Below are 18,271 nucleotides of genomic sequence, written 5' to 3' on the forward strand. Positions count from 1 at the left end.
TTTTAGAAGCTAGAAGCAAGGCACTTTCCGTTAATCATGCTTTAAATTTTTTTCTGTATTTTATAATGCTTTGACATCTTAGGGCCTTGAGGACCTAGGGATGTGGTGCTTTTCCCAGGATTAGCTAATTCCTAGAGATAGCAAACAACTTGCCTGTGAGGTTGTCTTTGAATAAAAGCCATCCACCCATCTGCCTCTTTTCACCGGACTTCTGATGTAATTTTCCATCCATTCCCCCCGCCCCCAACTCCAACACCTATTCCCTGGCTATAAATCCCTCCTTGTTCTTGTATTTGGAGTTGACTCCCATTTCTTGCCCCTACTGCAATAGTCTTGGCAGCTACACCTATAGCAGTAGTCCTGAGTAAAGTCTTTCTTACAAGTGTCAGAATAATTTTTTCTTTAACAACCCCCAGGCTCAGACTATTCTAGACAACACTAATGTGCACTTTCCAGAATTAAGGGACCCTTGTCAGGGTCTACTTCATTGCCTGGGGTAAACAATGAGGGGACCAAATTAAAGGGTATCCAATTTCTCCTAGTTTATCTTTGCTGTTCCTTAGATGAAGAAGAGAAAAAAACACATTCTTAGAGGCAGTAATATTGGTACATGGAAAAACTTCATCAAAGAGTTAAAATAATGACCATAATACCCCAGTAATCATTTTCACTTATGCAATAAAGTTAACTTAAATGAGGATTCTAAGATGGGGTCATACTTTTCAGATAGATGACCTGCCCCCAGAGCCCTGTGCTTTTCCAATGGTAGCACTGAGCCTGGGATCCTCCAGGGCAGGGACGGGGTGGTGAGGAGTAGCCCATAGAATCTGGATGATCAGAACCTAAATATTTTGGCTCCTTGGATATACAACACCTACCAGAAGTTAGTTCTTGCTCCTGGAACCTTTTGAAAGTATCAATGCTTGATTGCCACCTTCTGGTCAAAATGTGTCTTATATTATTTCTGCAAGTTATTAGGTTTCAGTAAAAAGGATTTGACAGAAGTTAAGTCCCTGTCAGACCAGCAATCCCACGGTGGCAACCGATATGGACAGAATATCATATAACTGTTGAGAAACTTTCCAAGGATGTGCATGCATATATATGTTTATTTATATCACACACACAAATGAATACTATTCTGAATCTGTAAGGATATAAAGGCAAATAATTATAACTTAAATTTCTACAAGTGTTTGTTTGTTTGTTTAAGTTTACAAGGTGCTTTTGCATTTGGTCATTCTATTAACTTGAGAAGCAAGTAGGAATGGAATGATTTTTAAAGCAATCCCAGAAGAAGATAGGGAATTATCAATGCGTCCTTAAATTTCCTTGCAACTGTTTGTCTTACTAATCTTTTTAACTTTTCTAGAATGATTCCATGTATACTTTTTTAATGTAATTTTAAAAAAATTAATTAATTAATTTTTGGCTGTGTTGGGTCTTCTTTGCTGCGCATGAGCTTTCTCTAGTTGCGGCAAGCGGGGGGCTACTCTTTGTTGCGGTGCGCGGGCTTCTCACTGTGGTGGCTCCTCTTGTTGCGGAGCACGGGGTCTAGGCTCGTGAGCTTCAGTAGCTGTGGCACACAGGCTCAGTAGTTGTGGCTTGCAGGCTCTAGAGCGCAGGTTCAGTAGTTGTGGCGCACGGGCTTAGTTGCTCCACGGCATGTGGGATCTTCCTGGACCAGGGCTTGAACCTGTGTTCCCTGCATTGTCAGGTGGATTCTTAACCACTGATCCACCAGGGAAGTCCCTCCATGTGTACTTTTTCATTACCAAGCTCACTTTTGCACTTAAAATATAATTCTGTTTTTTAAAGTGACATGAATTTTATGAAAACATCTGTTGGATAGAAAAGAACTTTAATAATCAGCTAACATGTATATATGTTAATGTCTTATGTGTCACCTTCAATTGACGATGATGCAAACATGTGGAGAACAGATGGCGTACGGTTAAGAACACTGCCTCTAAAAGCAGATGGTCTGAATTTGAATCCTGGCTCTGACTGTTACTGGCTGTTATCTTTAAACAAGTTACTTAATCTCTGGCCTTTGATTTCCTTATCTGTAAAATGGAGGTGATGTCATCCATAATAGTACCTATCCCACAGGATTGTGATGACAATTAAACTAGTTAGTATCTGCACAGTGCTTAAAATAGTGCCTAGTACATAAATGAATTATTTGTGTAAAGCAATTAGAACAGTGTCTGGTACATAGCAAGCACTATGTAAGTATTAACTAAATAAAACAATAATAGAAAATGATTAATATTCACTCCAAACTTACCATGTGCCAGGTTCTAAATTTAGCACTTGGCACACATTATTGTTTTTCATCCTCCTACCATCCTATGTGAAGGATTCTATTATTTAGTTTCCGTTCTACATGGAAACTGAAACACAGAGTGCTTAAGAAACTTGCTGAAAGTCACCCAGCAAGTATGTAGCAGAGCTGAGATTTAGTTAACCTGTTTCCATCTAAACATTGTTATTTTACTACCCCACTATGTCTCCATTGCATTTAAACCTTTTCACTAATTTATCAAGTTAATTCTATACTATTTGTCCTCTGGAACCCAAATGAGCTCCTTAAGCACCCAATTTTGTCTTTCTCTTCTAGATTTTTGGCATATATTCAAATGAGCCTTAATTAGTTCATAACTTTTATATCTAGATATAATTAATGCCAAACAGAATACCATGGCTATGTTTAATAAAATCTGATGATAGTAACAAGATTGTTAGGCTCACAAACATTCTGTCCTTTCTCTTCAGGAGACTGTTTCAACAAATTAATACAATTACTTTGGTGATTAAATATTCATTCATTGTGGTCTCACATTAAATCCTCATGAACTAAAGCAAGGTGAGAAGTAGATATATTTCAATAAAACGATAGGATCGTGGACAGGCCCTTCTTTGAAACAGCAAGAGGGCAAATATATATTCCTGTCATTCTAATGTTTCCTTCGGTTAATTTTAATTTCCTTTTTTACACTCTTAAATAGTTTTAATTATTACAAGAGAATTGTCAATAACTATTACTCTATCTTGGGGAAAAAAAGGCAGGGAGAGAAGGTGAAGGCTCCTCCGGCATCAAGATGGATTCATTCAAACCCCCACCCCAAGAATAAGTGTAAGATGTTCCCCATACTCACTCCACTGGGGGTCTAGTCCAGACCCCATCAGTCCTCTTCTTCTTCTTTGTGTTCATGAGTTCAATGGTGTCTCGGAGTTGTGGTATGCATTGGGCAGCAAATAGGGGAGAAGGGGTTGTTTGCAAGTCTTCCTAGGCAATCAGTAGGGGAGGTTGCTGGAGGAATGAAGTCCTCATGGACCCCAAAGGAGGACAGTTGTCAGAGTCCCCTAGTGCAGGTAGTAGAGACATTCCCTTGAATGAAAGCAAGGCAAACCACAGGTGATGGCTCAGTTCCAAGCAGGTCCCAGGCTCTGAATCAACAGCCCTCACGGAGGACCTATCTCAGATGCATCGGCCCAGCTCTTCCAGGGTAATCCCCTCTCTTTCTCCTTGAGCAACTTCTCCTGGCTCCCAACCCAGCCCCCAGCCCCCTGGTTCCTCTTTCCTCCATCCTCTTGTTTCCTTCTGGTTTTAGGAAAAACCTGTCCTCTCGTTAGCTCCTTACCTTATCTAAGGACACTTCTTTCTTTCCTTCCCCCAGCTCCAGTCTTGTGCTCCTTTATGATGGACTGATGTGCAGTAGACTCAGAACCCACTCCTTTCCCTTATCCTGGACTGATCTTCAGACTTTTCTAAGAATCTAGGGGAAAAATCATACTATATTATTATATCACTTATAATTGTGACAACATTTTAACATTAAAAATATTAAAACATAAATTAATAAAAATAAGCAAATATAAACTATTAATTTTATATATTGCTATATAATGATGAGGATATTAAAATGGTCTGAACATTCCTGTCTTTTCACACTTTTTATTCAATTTAATTTTTTTTAATGAAGTATAGTTGATTTACAATGCTGTGCCAATCTCGAGCGAACTTGCCTGCTCCAGGGAGAATGCCTGAGCGTGGAAGAATTGGGAGAAAGGTTTTGAGTATGTTTTGGTTCCCTAACAAGGAAAGAGTGTTTATTCTGTCCCAGTTGTCTGTTTTGATTCTCTAGAAGAGAATCTCCTTTGCTATTTTCTTAAATCTAATTAGTGGAACCGAAGACCTTGTTGCAAGACTTCCCTTACTCTACTTTCTTTGACAATCTTTAGTGCTTCTTTTAAATATAACTTCCATTACATTTTAAGACTTGTAGTTCTACAAAGTAATTTGCATTCAGTGGACGATATGGTTCTATGCTGGCCATCTCATGTTATGAGAAACGTGTTAAACCATGCCTTCTGAAAGTTTTCAAGTCCATTCGCCTTAAGCACATTTAGTTAACCTAAACATCACATAGGAATTTAGAAATGCTAGAATTGCAAGTGATTTCTTGACTAATTCCTGTCTCCCCTACTAGACTGTAAATGACAATGAACTGAATCTATTTTCACTCACCATCGTATGCCCAGAGCCCACCACCGTGCCTGGCACGTAGCTGGTGTTCCATACATATTGGTCGAACAAATAGATGTTACCCTATTTTGCCTTTAAAGCCTGTCTTGAAGATTTTATGCACATTTTAGAAATAAGGATGAAGAAGAATATTGGCAGAACCATATTAAAGACTGGAACAGTTGTGTTGAGGATTATGAAGAATAGGGAGAATAAGAAGAAAGTGAAGAGTTGGGGATTACGAGGTCAAGCTTGGGCTCAGTGGAAAGGGCCAAGTGCAAAGTGCTGCATCCTTGTATGCTGCATCAGCACACAGAGTGGCTGTATGCTGATCACATCTCACGCTGGGAGGCAGTGGCACCATGGAAAAAAATCACGTATCGCCAATGTTTCACATAACTTTCTTCAGTTCGTAAACTCTGTAAGTTCCACAGTTCTGCACCACTCCAGCCATTGGTATATAAATTACTTGCGTTTTCTCATGCACTTAATGCTCTTACTGTTCAACTCAGCAAGCATATACTGAACACTTGCTATCTTGGGGGTGTACTGGTGGTGCTCAGTACACAGGTATTCTGCTTACTACTCACTTTTAATAGATTTTATTATTTTAGAGAGTTTTACGTTCACAGAAAAATCTGCTACTCATTTGTAAAAGCCTGAATCAAAGTTACCTACAAATGTAACAAATTCTAATTTCCAAATGAACCCAGGTAGCAAACAAATGCTACACACACACACACACACACACGCACACACAACCAGTCAGCCTCCTCTTTCTACCATGGATACAACTTCTATACACCACTTCTCGGTTAATATTTACCAAAGTGAAAGGAGAAAAGTCAGAAACTTCAAAACACACCAGGAACATTTTTCTGTCACACTGGTTGGAAAAGAATCCACAATTTCTTTGCCAAATTCCTAGTAAGTTTTAAGATATTAATTGCTGGATACTTGTCAATTAATTAATCCTTGACTTCTGGAGAAAAGGTTGGAGGGTATAAAACTTTCATCTCTGAGCCAATTGAACTGTTTTAACTGGAAATTTTCCCAGGCCAGTCACAGAGAGGAAAAACAAAAGGTGGTCAAGAAAAAAACTACATATCCTCAAATCTTCCATTGCTAACCAAAACAGCACCAAGAATTAATTTCTTAGCTTTAGTGTCATTTTATTAGCAATCATTTCTTGAGTTGAAACTCTTACAAAGTATGTCTAGAAACTAGTGTAGTAAGTGTTTTACTCATTAAAAGTTAGGTTATTAAAACTTATTAAGACATCTAGCAAAGTAGACGAACTACTCTACATAAAAATAACTGTCATTTAGAAATTACATTTGGCTCAATGAACTAGAAATCCAACCATGGTGACTTAATCAAAAGGAGTTTATTTTTCTCCCCAAAGAGGAAGTCCAGAGATAGGCAATTCACAGTGTCAGTCGTTAACATCCCAGGATCCTCCTATCCTTCTGGTTTGTTTTCCTTCGAATGTGGTGTTCATTTTCATGATTGCCTCATGGTTACAATATGGCTGCTCCACGTCCAGCATAATACCAACTTTCTGAGTAGGGAGAATAAGAATAAAGAGAAAGGCAAAGGCAAAAGCCTGAATTTGTCCTTGTCTATTGGAAAGCAAGGGCTTTCCCAGGAGACTTGCCTCTCCTCTAGACTTCTACTTACACTTCTTTGGCCATAACTGTGTCACATGGTCACCCAGCTATAAGGAAGGGTAAGAAATACAGACTTTTAGTTAGGTGTATTGATACCCTGAACAAAATTTGGGTTCCCTTGTAAGGAAGAAGGGAGAATGGCTGTTGGATTGACAACCAGCAGTGTCTGCCACAAAAACATTTTTAAAAATTGAAGGCAGAAAGGGTTTGAGTCCCAGGAACTTTGGAGGCAGTGAGAAAATGAATGTATTTAACATTGTGAATAAAAGTTTCTTAAAAACTCAAGCTCAGGACAAGGATATTACCTATGTTTCCAGCAATGGGCAGTTAGACATAGTTCAGCATAAGCTGGCTTGAGTGATGTTTTTAAAGAACTATCTAGTCACCTTCCCACTTATGCTGTAGGATGCCTGAAAGGCACCAACTAGCAATGAACACCCTCAAAAGAATTTAGCAATGATGCATAATTGCAAATTTTTGTATTTGTATCCAATTTTAATGCCAACAACCTAATGATGGTCAGTTGCATTCAAAGTACAATTCAAATAGCCAAGTAATTTTTTACACATCCAAACTTTAACTTGTATCTCTGAAGCTGTTGAAGGGTAATCATTTCCTACTACCCAGAAACATCTTGCATCCCTTAATCTCTCCTCTTCCTATTCACCCACACACTTTGTTATATTTTACAAAAGTATCAATCCACAATAGCTTGGAACTTTTTTTAATGGTCCATCACCACTGAGTTTGATAAAGTACTGCCCTAGTCTAAAGGGTTGATTTTTGCATATTAAAGGTCTAGAATGGGTCTACTGGAGAGAGACTCTCCTTGGAGAGTCAGAATTCTCCACATTAGGCATGTGTGATGGGTGGGGGCAGCATGGGGAAACTTACAATATAGTAATCTTTTTACTCATTACACAATTGTACAATGAAGGTGCAAATTGTAAGTATTTCAGTTGGGGGTGGAGAAGATGGGCTGCCTAGTTTCCTTTGGCTTCCTTCCTTTAATATCACTCCAGGGTTTTAGTGTTACACCCACCCATTCTTTCCTTGGGTCTCCAGGGGGAGGAAACAGTTAATGGGCAATTGACCAGAAGTAATACAGAGCAATAAATCAGAACTACTGAAAAGCTATGGCTCCCTAGATATTCTTGTGTGATATCAAATAGCAGGATCAGACAGGAGAGTGTTAGCTACCAGATTCAACATAAATTATGACAGGTGAGTGTTCATTAAATGTAGAATTGATGATACGCTAAAAGAAATTGGATATAAATCAGGTTTTAGTTCATTGATAGTATTCTTCGGTTGTGGAATACAGGTTTCCCTCACTATCCGAAAGTAGAGCAAGCCTACGTAAACTTTCATAAGCCAAGACTGCGTAAAGCAAAGAAGCAATTACCGTTAATTTAAATGGAAAAATGTGTGAGTGTTCCCAGACCCAAAAATAACCTACCAAATCATACTAAATAATATATAAAACCTAAAATAACACGAACATAGGGTAAAAGCAGGAGTGATATGATAAATGCATAGGCTGGATAAAGTAGAAATAATGTATGGTACAGTGTAGTTTCACTTATCAGAACCGGGAAGACAGTAAGCACACTGGAAGGCAGAGAGGTAACGATGATGGTGTGTCAGGCTGAGGCATGGGAGGCTGGGGAGGTGGGAGGTAGAGGACAGGTAGGAGGGAGAGGAAGACAGTCACCTATTAAGATCTCATCACCATCTAAATCCATCAGGGCAGACAAGTCACTAACATCTACACCTTCTGTGTCTGCCTGCCGTGATGTCTGCTCTGGCTGATGTGGAAGACCTGAAATATGACAATGTGCTTGACTGCTCAGCCTCGTGCAATATGCTGTCACAGAATTCTTTGTAGGTACTCAAAACATCCTGCAAAACTGCCCTAAACCTACGTGCCCTTTCAAAATTAAAGTCATGCTTTTCTGGAATCACTGCAGCTCTGCCAGTCAGGGTGAAATCTCACACAAGTGCTTCATGGTCGGTTCCTGGATGACCCTCTTCACCTGTCAGCTGTGGGTCATGGAATGCCAAAACCTCTTCAACATCATCTTTGCCAACTTCCACAAACACAGTCACTTTTGCTGTATTTATTGTTGCTGGTTCAAAGTCTTAAAATACTTCACTGCTTCAGGATAGTGTCCTCCAAATGCCATTTCTCATCGAGACGGTTAGCCTATCAAGAGCATCTCCAAGGTTGTTGATTACCAGTTTTATATTGTAGCCTTTCCAAATCTCTCATAAAGATGCTTCAGAGTTGCCCTTTCTGTCAATGGCACTTACAATAAAACACATCACATTTTTTTCTTTTTTCTTTGCAGTACGCGGGCCTCTCACTGTTGTGGCCTCTCCCATTGCGGAGCACAGGCTCCGGACGCGCAGGCTCAGCGGCCATGTCTCACGGGCCCAGATGCTCCGCGGCACGCAGGACCCTCCTGGTCCTGGGCACAAACCCATGTCCCCTGCATCGGCAGGCGGACTCTCAACCACTGCGCCACCAGGGAAGCTCAACATTTTGTATAGAGTAAGCCTTAATTGTGGCTATCAGGCCCGGGTCACACGGTTGCAGCAATGACGTTGTATTCAGTGGTAAGAACACAACACAAATGTTACTGCCATACTCGGTAATGCCAGGTGGATAAGCAGCACAATTATTGACAATCAAAAGACACCTATTATCGTGGTTATTTTCTTTACAGTATTTTTCAACAAAAGGACTAACATATTCACTCATGTACTCAGAAAAAATCACTTGGGTATTCCAAACACTTGAATGTGAATGAAACACAACAGGAAGTGTATTCTTATCAATGCCTTTAAGTGCCCTCGGGTTTTCTGAATGGTACCCTAGTAGAGGCCTAAGGACAGCATCACCAGTGGTGTTAATAATAGGCATTAGCATTAACCTGTCCTTCAATGCTTTGTGTCCCTTAGCCTGCTTTTCTTGTATTGAAATTAATGATTTGCTTGGCAACTTTTTCCAATAAACTGCTGTTTCCTTGCAGTTAAACACTTGCTTACACAAATAACCACCTTCTGTAATTATTTCCTTCAGTTCTTCTGGGACCTTTTTAGGCAGCTTCAGTATCAGCTGAAGCACTCTCTCCAGTAAACTTTAAGCTATGAAACTCCCCTCGCCTCAAAAACTGATCAAATCACCCATGACTACCTTTAAATCCCACTTTTGCAACATTTTCACCACCATCAACCAGTGCTTTCTGTTTCAGCTTATTGAAAAGACTGACTGATTACTCCTTAGGTGTAGGATAACTTAACTGAACGCTGCACTTTGTATACTTTGTACACTTTGCTCCTAGCAGAACCAATAGTGACTTCAGCAGCTTTGAAGAATCTCTCTTTCTTGGTGCAATTAGTACAAGTGGTGGACGCAGTCAAGTTCGATGCATGCACAGTGTCTATTTTGTTCACCACGATCAAAACAATCACATCCAGTTTTATGCTACGCACAACATCCTACGAGCTCTCTTAGGCTTTTCTGATACCTTAGGACACATCTTTCTAATGGGTGCACAAAATAAATGGAGATAAAGAACAGATGTTCACAGACACGGTTCAAATCTGCGGAGGTTGATGCTGAGATGCTGAGGGTAGTTCTCAGGAAGGAGCTTGGTGGTGCCAAGCTCGCTGCTCTGAGTGCTGCAAAACAAATGCTGAACACTATTTTCAGCTTTTGCCTTTTTAAATCAAAGTGGAAATCCTCTCCAGGTTTCTTTTGTTAGCAAAAACAGGTATTCGTAGAAGCAAAGTGGTAAAACTCAAACTGTAGAAAAACGGGGGATACCTGTATCCTAGTAACTCAGTGCTTGGGCTCCAGCCTGCTGAAACTCACAGGCTCCTGGAATGGCTTTAGATCAGGTTAATATCTGTTATTGCTGCATGCAAAATGTCTCCAGCTCAGTGGCTTCAAACAACCACCATTTATTATTCCTCACAAATCTGGGGTGGTGTGGGGCTGGCTGATCTCTGCTGGGATTGCAAAGGGTCTGCAGTTTTCCTGGGGCCTCTGTCGGGCTTAGCTAGAGTATCTTAGCTGGAACAGATCTGTTCTATGTGTTATTTATCCTCCTTCTGAGACCAGCATATATGCCTAGGTGTGTCCTTCTCATGGCAAGGCCAGGAATCCAAGAAAGCAAGCAGAAATACTAAGGCCTTCTGAGACATGGGCTGGGAACTGGTCCACTGTTCTGGCACATCCCCTCATTCAACCTGCCAAAGCAAATTACACAGCCAAACCCAGATTCAAAAATGGAAGGGAGGGCCTCTATAGTGAAGGAAACCACAAAGTCACATGGCAAAGGATGTGACTCCAGGATAGATAAAGAAGTGGGGCCATTAATGTGATTTCCACAGCATCTACTACAAGTGATAATCAAAGGGCTGAAGATTAAATTAGACGTAGGGTTTACTTGAATCACTGCATAGATAAGAACAGCTCTATTATTGACTAGTGATACATATATAGAGAGAGAGTTAAACTTTTTCAAACAGAATCATAAAATCAAGGGGAAAGAGAAAGGAAAAGAAAGACAAATTAGAAAACAATGAAAGGGGAAGGAGAGGAGCAAAGATGGCAGTGGCAGTGATGGTAAAAATAGGACTCCAGAGCAGCACCTGAAGCACACATGTACAGTGAAGAGGATGTAATCATGAAACCATAGAAATGATTTTTCTAATCTGAACCATTGTTTTTAAACAGATGTCCCATAAGAATCCAAATTTCTGGCTTTCCTTGAAAAGTCAGAAGCTCTGTAACACTGGGTTCACATTCCCACGTGGGTTCACAGTTCTCCAGAACTGAGTAGTTGCTGCCCTATGCCCTGTGCATTTATTTGCTTTATCTCCTTAGCCCTTGGAGCCATCTGTGTTTGCTTTACACACTACTTCTACAGCCATATCTGTTTCTTAAGCTTCAGACGGGCTTCTAGAATGCTCATTACTTACTGAGCATCTGTACTGGATGTCCTGAAGGAACCTAAGACTCCATATGGTCAACAAAATCAAAACTAAAGCAACCCTCCCCTGTGTAACATACTCTTCTCCAATGGTCCCTACCTTCTTTCTCCAAGCTAGAAAATTATCCATCACTTTGACTTTCCTTTCTCTAAAATACTAGAAAAAAAATTTTCATTCTCAATAAAACACCAGAGTGCCTAGGAAATACCTTAGAAAGAATGCCCAAGACCTTTTACAGGAAAATTATTAAAACTCTATTAAAGGACAAAAGAGAATGAATAATTTGAACAACAACAACAAAAAGAATGTATGTGGATGGGATATCTTAACAATGTAAAGTTTTATGCTATTTCGTCCTGAATAAATCTATATATTCAATGCAATCTTAATAAAAATTCCTTTGTATTTTTTGAGGATCTCAACAAACTCATTCTAAAATTTACATGGAAAAATAGAGGTTCATGAGTAGGTCAATTTTGAAAAATAAAAGCAGAGTGGGAACTTGCCCTAGCAGATATTAAGATATACTACAAAATCAAAGTGTTGAATGTAGAATAGTTCTGGCTAACAGACAAACAGAAGAGAATAGAGAGCTCAGAAATGGACTCAGATATATATGGGAACTTGATAGATGATAAATGTGTGTGGAAAAAATACACCTGAATCCCTCCAGTTAAAGTAGAGAACTATAAGTGAAGGTTAAAATTATAAACTTACAGAAGAAAATATGACTCAGGGGTGGAGAAAGACTTCACGAATAAGATTCAAAAGCCCAAATCATAAAACATATGAAATAAAATGAAGTTGAATAAAGACTGATTTGACTCATAAAAGTTAAGGATTTCTGTCCAATAAAAGACACCATAGATGAATTTAACAGATATATGACAGACTGGGAAAAGATCTCTGCAATATCTAAAACTGTAAAGGATTAATATCTAGATTGTAGAAAGAACTGCAAAAGAACAGGAAAGAAATAGGCAAAAAAATTATGAATAGGCAGTTCACAGAGGGGAAAGTCCAAATAGCCATTTCAATAAATATACGAAATTCTCTGATAATCAGAGAATTGCAAATTAAAACAACAGTGAAATACCTCATTACACTCATAAAAATGGCAAAAAAATGTACAAGAGGGACTAATATTATGTATTGGAGAGAATGTGGAGGACAAAGAACTCCTTGTGCACTGTTGGTGCCATTCTGAGAAGCAACATAGCGGAACGTAATGAAATTAAATGTTTGCCCTATGAGCCAGAGATCACACGCCTTGCTATATATCCCAAAGAAATGAATGCACAGGTCAATAAAGTGGCATGAACAAGGATTTTCATTGTGGCATCAATTGTATTAATAGAGAATTGGAAATAACTTAGATGTTGACAACTAGGGTAATAGGTAAATAAAATGTGGTATATGTAAACCTTGGAATACTATGCAGCACTTAGATGTACGATAGCAATATATATGAATTTTAAAAACATCTTTAGTGTGGAAAATATAAGAAACAGCATAAGATTTAAAACCAAATACTACTTATGTAAAAGAAATACACAGGAAACATAAGGATAGGATAGATTTATATTTAAGGTCATATATCAAACATGCGAGGCTGGGCGCCCATATTGGCAGAAAGGAGGTAATGGGACTGGGGACTGGGGTTACAGAGAAATTTTAAAACAAAAACAAAAACCAAAATAACAAAAAGAAGCCCAAAAACAGAAAAAGAGAAGAGCCATCCATGGGCTAATGTTGATAATGTGTTGTAAACTAAGGGTATCATTACAGTCTGAGGTACCAAATATCAATAATAACTTAGGAAAAACACTATAAAAACAAAGTCAAACTATGAAGGGTGCCGAGTAGTATGTTTCTCTAGGGCACTGACCCTGTCCACTCTACTAAGTACCTTTTGATTTGAAAACTAGGTGTGGCAGACTGCTATTTACCTACTCAACAAGTATTTTCTCTATCTTCCATATTTATAGAATGCTTTATTGTTAGAGGAAATAATGTGTCCAGCTCAGAAAGACACACGCACACACAATTCCCAGCCCCACTTGCAGCAAGGGGTGAGATATAAACAGAAATCACTGGGTGGGGCCTTGGGAAAGTCCTTTTGTCCCTTGCCATATTGTAAAATGAATTGACCTGGAGGCTGGGAATATGCTCTACGAATAGAAGAGCAGAAAGACAGACGGAGCCTGAGTCTCTAAAGAGCTGGTAGAGCCACCTTACCAGCTCTGGACAGTCCATCTCCAGACTTTTTTAATGTAATAGAGTAACCTCCTAATTTGTTTAATAAGCCACTATAAACTAAGTTCTTTTACTAGAACCTTAATGCAATTCCCATCTGATACACAAAGCTTTTATTTTTGCTCAAAAATATATTGTGACTCTTTTCTTCCAGACTGATGGTCAGAGGTAAGTTATAAACTAGTGGCATGATAGGTCAGAATTTAGGATTAAATGGATTACGTTTAAGACAAATCATTGCTTCAGGTAGCAGCTAATAAGCTTATTTATTCCTTCTACAATGAATGGTTAAAACTTGAAATTTCTCATCTATAAAATGATAAACTGGAAGTCCCTTTACCTTAAAGTTACCTTACAGGTGGTGTTTATGGAATTCCTTATTCTCCCCCCCCCAGAGGTGAAGAAAGTGGGAAATATAGCTTTTATTTTAAAAGATTTGGGTAAATTCTTGATTAGAGTCATAATGCATTAAGGTAAGTCAGATTTCAGGGGGCAGTACATCTCTATTTTACATCGGGGAGTACATATTCTGCCTTCTCACTAAATATCCTTTGATGGCTAGAAGATCACTGTGGTGCCATTTTGGACTCTTAAAGCCTAAGGAATAATGTGTGCAGGACCTAGAGAGGGTAGGTCCCCGCTGGAGAACTCACCGCCTGTGACTTAACTAGTGGGCAGTGCACGGGACAAAAAGCACACAGAGCGGCCACTGAACTAGGACATCAAACAGGATTCTTATGTTCAGCAAATATTTAAGGATACCCGCTCTGTGACAGGCACTGAGCTGGGCCCTGGGAGACGACAGACAAGACGTAGTCGCTGACCTCCATAGGTCTCAAGCCCGGCATTCCGAACTCAAGCTCTAATTCTAAATGACGTTGGTTAAGAAGGAAAAGTGTGTTCCAAGAAGCCCTCATCAGTTTAAAGGCTGCTGAACAAACGCCTGTTTCACATAGACGAAACACGAAATAGATGCACTGAAACAGAAAAAATTTCTCTCCCACTTCCGTAGAATCTTGCTGCTTACTTTCCCACTAGGGATGCTTCTCTCTGCAAGCCAGACCTATAGGAATTTGCTTTCTTTTCCTGGGGGGCCTAACCTCACGGAATCCGCAGAAGCACTAAGTGAGCAGAGCATCAGAACACTACGTTCACAGTCCTGGTTTAGCATCAATTCTATGAACCCTGGCAAAACATTTCTTGGAGATTCACTGTTCTTATCTGTAAAACGAGGAACTAGGAAGTGCACTCTGTGCAAAAAGTTTGAAAACGTTTTGAAAGTGTGCAAGGGTAAAACCCCGCGACCAGAGGATGCGCGATCTTCTGTTTATCCCTCCCGGGCTACTGTAGCACCTTTTCCGCCAGCTCTCCGCGCCCTCACGTCCCGCCCCGCCCCGCCCCGCCCAATCCCGTCCCACCCCGCCCCGCCCCGCCCAGTCCCGTCCCGCCCCGCCCCGTCCCGCCCAGTCCCGTCCCGCCCCGTCCCGTTCCTTGCACCCCGCAGCCGGCGGAAAGCGCGCCTGTGCGCTGTGAGGCCCTTCTCGCCTTCCGTCGCTTCCTTTTCCGTCTCGGCCCCGCCCACTGCCGGCGCCGTCGTTTCCGGTTCAGCCCAGAAACGGCCCAATCGCTTCTGGTCCCTGCTTCGCTGGCCTGCCCATTTCTCCAACGTTTCGGTGGCTTACTCGGTCTCCGGGCAGGTGGTTACCAATAAAGTTTTACTGTTTCAAAGCCGGGAGGACTGGGCCCATTCTCGGTCCCCTTGCTCGCTGCCCACAGTTCGCCTCGGCTACGGGTAACCAGCTTTAGGGCCTCATGGCCGCGGGCCGCCGCGGCCGTGCGGGGATGAGGCCGCCTTTCGCTGTCCGCGCGCTCCCGTGGCTTCTGGGTCCGTCGGCGACCGTCTCAGCTTGAGCGCAGTCCCTCCACTCCCGCGGGCCGCTTCGCGCCGGACCCCATGGCCTCTGAGGCGCCGCCGCCTTCGTTGTCGCCATCGCCACCTCCCTCCCCCGAGCCTGAGCTGGCCCAGCTGAGGCGGAAGGTGGAAAAGTTGGAACGCGAGCTGCGGAGCTGCAAGCGGCAAGTGCGGGAGATCGAGAAGCTGCTGCATCACACAGAGCGGCTGTACCAGAGCGCCGAGAGCAACAACCAGGAGCTCCGCACCCAGGTGCGCAGTCCGCCTCCAGCCCCACGCCCCATCCAGCCCGAGATGAGGCCTTCGAAGTCTAAGATAGTCTCAGAAGGTCTCCCTGGTAGGGCCCAGGACTGCTTTATAGAGTACCTGAAAGAGTTAAAAGTTCAGTGCGATGATAATTCCAGGTACATTTGAAACAAACCTAAGCGTTGGGGTACTCGATTTAGATAAGTGCGTGAGCTGCAGTTGTGGCCGGCGTGGAGTGCACTTAAGTACTTCAGTCTTCGTTCTCACTTGTGAAGTCCCATTGGCAGTAGGCACATTTCTAATATTTTGTTCTAGATCACTTTTGAGTTTGTTAAAGTGCCGGATTTCAATCAGAATCCCATTTATTTTACCCTAGATGTGTGAACTGATATTGAGCCTCAGTGGCCCATAAAATGAGAATGCTAGGACCACACTGGTGGAGGTTAAATCAAAGTAAATGTCAACAGACTGTTTTACAGTTTTGTAAATTGCTGAACGCTAGCTATGTGTGAGGTTGTTCTGGGCATTCATCTTGAGTAGTCTAGTGGAAGTAGGGAAGATAGAACTGTCTTCGTTAGAGACACTAAGCAGCTAACTTTGTTCTTATAACATGCAGTAAGGACAAATATTTAAACTCGCATTTTAAAAAAACTTTTAAACAGCATAATCTTTTCAGCTTGATTGTTTTGGGCAGTCGCGCTCTTTCCCAACAAGTTATTTCCGCGTAATTATTAATTTCAGTTAAACTGTTGTCTAGCCTTTTGGCATATATTGATACATTTCCTAAAACCACAAATGTAGGCTGAACGTTAAAGTATCATCAAACTTTGTTACACTTTGCTATCAAATAATCTATGAAAATAACCGCTGAGTTGCAGTGACTTTCTGTGCCCATTGTATAGAGTTGTTAACGTTATGACATTACCGAAAATTTGTGTTTTGTTACTCAACAACTATTTATTGGACAACTACAATGCACAGCGACTGTGCTAGGAGACTACAGATATTGTTAAAATATTGTGGGGAAAGGGGAGTAAAATATGGTGAGCTGTGAAAAAAACCCTTTTATAATTCTAAATTGTAAAAGTACCGCTTGCTATAGAGAACCTAAAAGAAAACGTTTTTGCTAATCTTTGAAGAGCCAGCGTTTTGGTTATTAGTGTTAATTTGCTGGCAGTCTAATATGAAAAATTGAAAAGCATAGAAAGCTGTAACTTTACTAGTGATAGTAATTATTCTTGTTTATTATCTTTCTAGTCAGCCTCCCCTGGTGGTGGGTGGAGTTTGTTAACTGTCATTCCTAATTACTAGATAGTGTTTTATCTGGAGCAGTGAAAATTTGGCTTGAGAATTGAGGGTGAACTAGCAGGAAAGTACAATATGTACAGGCTTTGGAGTCAAAGAAACCTTGTGCAAATTACTTTCTTTAGATTTCTCACATGTAAAATGGGGATTAGGACAACTAATTTGTAAGGTGGTTGTAAGAATGAATGAGATGTTACCCACAGTACCAAGTGCAGTGCCTAGCATGTAGCAGATTCCATATGAATGGTCTTGTTCATAGTAATAGTGGTAGTAGCCAGAGCCAGGATTAGAGCAAGGCAATCAGTAGCCTAGGGCGAAAAATTCAAGGGGGCACTCATTCTCAGGTATGATTCTATACTTGCATGAAGCTGAGAGTGAACGTCTCCTTAAATTTTGTGCCTTAGGTGCCTTGCTAGCTTCACTCTAGTTCCTGCCCTGGTGGTAGCAGCAGATCTGATAATCTGTGAAGTGCACAGATAATCAGTATATAATCAGTCTTATCACCTTTCTCTTTTTAAGCTTTATGTATCATTAAAGAAGCTTGTTTTTTGGTTTTGTGCTTATAATGGGTGTAATCTCACACTGAGTTCCTGTCTGACTGAGCTGTATTGATGAGGCTGCTCTTCATCTGCTTATGGGTATTTTTCACACTCAGTTGTTATGGCCTTGGTATTCAGTGAGACACAGGGAGGCAAGATGCATCTCTGAGGCAGTCACCTCTCTTTCCTTCTGCTCCAGTTACTTAATTATAAGATTACTATTTCAAGGAAAAAGTATGTTAAAGTATATGAGTGGCATTATTTAAGTGAATGGTTAATTCCAGGTGGAGAACACTGAATGACACTAGATAATTTAATTCAATGATTTAATTCTACTTAGGGAGAACTGCTGACTGATTAAAATAGTAGTATAAAAACGTTCTTATTTGTTAGAAATAAAGGATCCTGTTCACTAAGTCTTATTAATTTAGTCAGTCTGATTTTTGGAGGTAATAATTTGAGGTTAGATAGAGAATATAAGAATAAAAACATTTCCTTCTGCAGATGTAAAAGGTGAAAGCCAATTATATTGTAGTATTTTCAGTTTTTCTGAAAAGGAAACTAGCTGATATTGGTACTTCTCCAAACTTTTACCAGGAAAAATAATTATTGTAATTTCAGGAGAATAGTGTGTATATTATTAGATTGCTGTATGGTTTATTTTTCCTAAAGCCTTGCTTTCTTTCAGGTAGAAGAGCTCAGTAAAATACTCCGTTGTGGGAGAAACGAAGATAATAAAAAGTCTGATGTAGAAGTACAAACAGAGAACCACCCTCCTTGGTCAATCTCAGGTATTCTGCTTATAGTG

The 18,271-nt window shown here is 40.5% G+C and overlaps 1 protein-coding gene across 1 annotated transcript in view; it reads left to right on the forward strand.

Moving 5' to 3' along the window:
- Positions 1-15,069: 15,069 nt before the first annotated feature.
- The window catches only part of AGGF1 (angiogenic factor with G-patch and FHA domains 1), a 48,918-nt gene continuing 45,716 nt past the window's right edge, over positions 15,070-18,271 (forward strand). The window contains exons 1-2 of the mRNA XM_030846209.2: positions 15,070-15,625; positions 18,152-18,254. Of these exons, the coding sequence (XP_030702069.2) occupies positions 15,416-15,625; positions 18,152-18,254 (313 nt within the window). The 5' untranslated portion in view covers positions 15,070-15,415. The remainder of the gene's footprint in view (positions 15,626-18,151; positions 18,255-18,271) is intronic.

Source organism: Globicephala melas, chromosome 3 (assembly GCF_963455315.2).
Source record: "Globicephala melas chromosome 3, mGloMel1.2, whole genome shotgun sequence".
Classification (NCBI taxonomy): domain Eukaryota; kingdom Metazoa; phylum Chordata; class Mammalia; order Artiodactyla; family Delphinidae; genus Globicephala; species Globicephala melas.